The 4,639-nt window shown below is 35.1% G+C and overlaps 1 protein-coding gene across 1 annotated transcript in view; it reads left to right on the top strand.

Annotated features, from left to right (window-relative positions):
• LOC107485674 (DEAD-box ATP-dependent RNA helicase 8) overlaps nt 1-4,639 on the top strand; it is a gene marked incomplete in the record, with an annotated part of 5,510 nt that overhangs the window by 703 nt on the left and 168 nt on the right. Inside the window, 10 exon segments of the mRNA XM_016106203.3 lie at nt 1-169; nt 1,033-1,093; nt 1,534-1,768; nt 2,265-2,503; nt 2,836-3,087; nt 3,175-3,355; nt 3,690-3,778; nt 3,859-3,932; nt 4,009-4,136; nt 4,330-4,639. Coding sequence (XP_015961689.1) covers nt 1-169; nt 1,033-1,093; nt 1,534-1,768; nt 2,265-2,503; nt 2,836-3,087; nt 3,175-3,355; nt 3,690-3,778; nt 3,859-3,932; nt 4,009-4,087 — 1,379 coding nt within the window.

The raw sequence follows: 4,639 nt of genomic DNA, 5'->3' as shown, positions 1-4,639 counted from the left end.
ATCAGCACTATCAGCAGAATCAGCAACAACATCAACAGCAGCAGCAACAACAACAACAACAGCAACAACAATGGTTGAGAAGGACCCAATTGGGTGGCGGTGGAAGTAATGACAATAACGTTGTTGAGGAGGTTGAGAAGACCGTACAGTCTGAAGCCGTGGACTCAAGGTTGTATTTTGATGCTTTCTTTGTGTAATTTGTGTTTTCGTACTTGCCCATATTTATTTATGAAGTTATTTGTATTTACTTTCTCAAATACCAGATTTTGTGTATTTCGGTGTATGCATTCTCTGTGGACATGTATTTGTGTTGTTTGATCCATGTGACTGATTCCATTCTGTGGGAAAAGGTGGTTGTTGGTTGTGATGATGTGTACTTCATTTTGAAGAGGTTAATGAGTGCAGTTTGTAGGTTAATGAGTGCTAGAGTTATTGGCTAGAACGTAGGTTAGGATTTTATTGATGTTAGTCACTCTTTTGAGTGGGTGATAGCCAAACAGTGATTTAGAATATGTGCTGAATGATAGGAATAGCAGTGAGGCAATCTTCTTATATATGATATTTGTGATTAATGTTTGTTGATGCTGTACACCTATTATTTAGACAGCTCGAGTATTTTCAGCTCAAGTTTTCTTCATTTCAATGGCGAAACCAGCATGCTACCTTGGATGCTAATTTAATTTGCTGGTTTATCTACTATAGTTACTTTTGGTTTTGCTGCTACTTTCTATTTGGTGAAGACTTGAGTCATGCTAATAGAATCATGTGATTGGAATATTTCGTGTAATATGGAAATTTGAAAGATGATGTCTTAAATGGGCGTAGAACATCAACTTTGATTACTAAACGAAACTTTTTATTGTCTAACATAACCAAAATTTTGTTGATATTCTGTTGCAAAATGTTTTATGATAAGGAGTGACATTTTCTTTCCTCTTTTTTTGGGTTGGATGAAGCTATAACACCTTTTGTTGCCTAAGGAAAAATGTGTTCTAATATTGTGAGGTCCTCAATTTGATTTCCTTTATTTAGTTCACAAGATTGGAAGGCAAGATTAAAGGTTCCACCGCCTGATACACGCTATAAGACTGAGGTATGATAATGAAAAGATTAAACTATTATCTTATGCTCCAAGTCTGGGGAATTTAGTTCATTATGTTGATTAATGCACCATTTTATGTACCCTGTGCTCTTTTTGGCATTTGAGATTGCCATCTTTCAGTACTTAGACATAGACTTTAAAATACAGCCATACATGCAAAACGTACAAACTGCATTTGCTATAACTTCCTTTGCAAGTTCTATTCTTTGTAAATGGTGAAATGGCATTTAATTTGGTGACTGTGTTAATTGTTTAAACATTTTATTCATGGGGTTCGGAGTTTTCATTTTTGTTGGATTTATGGGCACTAGGATGCACGCTTTGTACTTTTAGCTTCAATTTAGTACTTTTTGAAGAAAAAAATTTGAAGTTAGTAATTATAGATTAACAACAAATTATATATTTATATCCCGATCTTCATTTTATTACAGGATGTAACGGCAACTAAAGGAAATGAATTCGAGGATTACTTTTTGAAGCGTGAGCTGCTCATGGGAATATATGAGAAGGGTTTTGAGAGACCTTCACCAATCCAAGAAGAAAGCATTCCAATTGCTCTTACTGGCAGTGACATTCTTGCAAGGGCTAAGAATGGAACAGGCAAAACAGCTGCATTTTGTATTCCTGCATTGGAAAAAATTGATCAAGATAATAATGTTATTCAAGGTATGACTTTTTTACCATCAGCATTTAACAAGATGCGCTCTCATTGAAATTTTGTTTGTTCATTTTTTGTAATTCTTTCTGTATACTTTTGCTTCTTCCAAGCACTGAATTTGTCGTTAAAACTGGGAGAGAAGATAGGAAGGTTCCAGCAAGTTATATTTTTTTCTAAATGTTCACTTTTCAGCTTTTTGATTAGATGAAGATGCAAAAGATCCGTAGAACTGCTTTATTTCAATTAAACTTATTGAAATTCCTGTATGATTTCACTGATTTCTGGTTTGTAAGTTGTTGCACTTGAAAAGTAATGTAGTAATGAAACAAGGCATTGATGGATTTTGGTTGCCCAAAAAAAGAAAGAAAAGTAAAGGATATGTTTGATTGCATTGTTGATGCATGATTTGATTCTTCGTTATTCTTTAGTTCATGGCTAATGTGTTTTTGATCGAGTATTGATGTTATATTCTGGTAGTAAATTTGGATTTGTTCTATGATGCAGTTGTTATATTGGTCCCAACCAGAGAATTGGCCTTGCAGACTTCTCAAGTGTGTAAAGAACTCGGAAAACATTTGAAAATTCAGGTTATGGTAACCACTGGTGGTACCAGCCTAAAAGATGACATTATGCGTTTATATCAACCAGTTCATTTGCTGGTTGGAACTCCAGGAAGAATTTTGGATCTTGCAAAGAAGGGCGTTTGTGTTTTGAAAGATTGCTCTATGCTAGTTATGGATGAGGTAATGAGTTCACCTGAAACGTATTAGATTATATAGTATCTCGGGGATAATCCTTAACTGTTTGAAAATGTTGTATATTAAAGGAGAGTAGGAGATTTAGGAAGATGACGGTAAAAAATGATTTATGTTGATAGAAGGTATTGTCCTCTACATAGGTTCAGCCTGATCCACTAGGTTCTCTGATACCTGTTTATTGCATCTGGGGTTTTTGTCGTAAATATTCACTTATCAGTAATCTCAGATTTTTCCTTTGCATTTCATTGTGGTACTTTTAACATCAGCCCGGTAATTCAATTTTATCTATTGAAGCTCTATGCTGTTCTCTTTTTCAGGCTGATAAGCTTCTGTCCCCGGAGTTCCAACCTTCAATAGAGCAGCTGATTCAATTTCTTCCTCCAACCCGTCAAATCCTGATGTTTTCTGCAACATTTCCTGTTACTGTAAAGGACTTCAAAGATAGATATCTTCGAAAGCCATATATCATTAATCTTATGGATGAGCTAACTCTGAAGGGTATCACACAGTATTATGCATTTGTGGAAGAGAGACAGAAAGTCCACTGCCTAAATACTCTTTTCTCTAAGGTATGTGCTATCTATGTCAATACTGGATTTTCCCAATTTTACCAGCTGTGAATTTATTAACAAGTCAACAATGTCAATATTTTACAGCTTCAAATAAACCAGTCAATCATCTTCTGTAATTCAGTGAATCGGGTTGAACTCCTTGCCAAGAAAATAACAGAACTTGGATATTCTTGTTTCTATATTCATGCAAAGATGTTGCAAGACCACCGTAACAGAGTATTTCACGATTTCCGCAATGGTGCATGCAGGAATCTTGTTTGTACTGGTATGTTGTTGGCATTATAGCATGCTTGCTAAAGTTAGCATAATTATTGAGTTCTTTGAATTGAGTCAGGTTGATGCTTATCCTGCTTGATGTAGCCATCTAAAATATGCAAATTATTCCTGTGCCTGTTTACTTTATTTTCTTAGAATTATTATTAGTAGTTTTCATTTTTTTATGTTTGACATCAATTTTCATTGGTCGAGTCACTGATTATGTAAGAAAAACTGACAGTGGATGCTGATCCCTTGTTAATTATACCTTATCAGAAGTTGTTTTATTTTTCGAAGATAGATTGTCCTAACCATTTTTAAAAAAAATCTTGTATCAACCGCAGATCTTTTTACTAGAGGTATAGACATCCAAGCAGTCAACGTTGTTATTAACTTTGATTTTCCGAAGAACTCAGAAACCTATCTGCACAGGGTATACTTGATTTCTACTTTCTTCACTATATTGGTAGTGGTTCTTTCTACTCGTCCTTATTGATGTTCCTTTGATTTCAGGTTGGTCGTTCAGGAAGGTTTGGACACCTTGGTTTAGCAGTAAACTTGATTACATATGAGGATCGCTTCAATTTGTAAGTATTTAAGTTAGGTACGAAGCTAAGATATACTTTCTGCAGATTTCTGATTTGTTTCCATCAATTTGTGCAGATATAGGATTGAACAAGAGCTTGGCACTGAAATAAAACAAATTCCACCACATATTGATCAGGCTATATATTGCCGGTGAGTGGTGCTAAATACCTGTGTCGGACCCTCGACAGCGGTGAATAGTCATGGTGAGTACTTACAGTCTTGTTACTGAATTATCACTTCTGCAAATTGTTTTCATTGGAAACACAACGATCCCACAAGAGAGTTGTTGATGTCAAAATTTCGGTTGTTTCTACTTTGTTCACCAATTTGTTGTCTGTGATTCAGTTATATTTTTCTGTTGTGTTGTTGATTGCTCTGCATGTATGTTTTTTACAGGTTTTAATGAAATATGAGGGTCGTTCAAGCACGCGCGCATGATTTTAAATGTGTATATGCTATGAAAATTGTGGTATTGTCATTGTCAGACACTTCGATGAACGAACACTGTTTCGTTCATTTCTACTGTTGATACTTGAGAGCCCTGGGACATTATTAGGACCTTCAGGATGTTTAATGTTGACTTTTAAATGCCAGATAACATATGCAGATGTGTTTGTTACTAAATAGTATTTTTCGTTTTGTTTGACTTTGTTGGTAATCCCCTCAACTATATTTAGGAATGTACCATGTTATGAAGATGTCCCTT

This window comes from Arachis duranensis, chromosome 4 (genome assembly GCF_000817695.3).
Source record: "Arachis duranensis cultivar V14167 chromosome 4, aradu.V14167.gnm2.J7QH, whole genome shotgun sequence".
Classification (NCBI taxonomy): Eukaryota; Viridiplantae; Streptophyta; class Magnoliopsida; order Fabales; family Fabaceae; genus Arachis; species Arachis duranensis.
The sequence above is the reverse complement of the archived record's forward strand: the minus strand, read 5'-3'. Positions and strand labels throughout refer to the sequence as shown.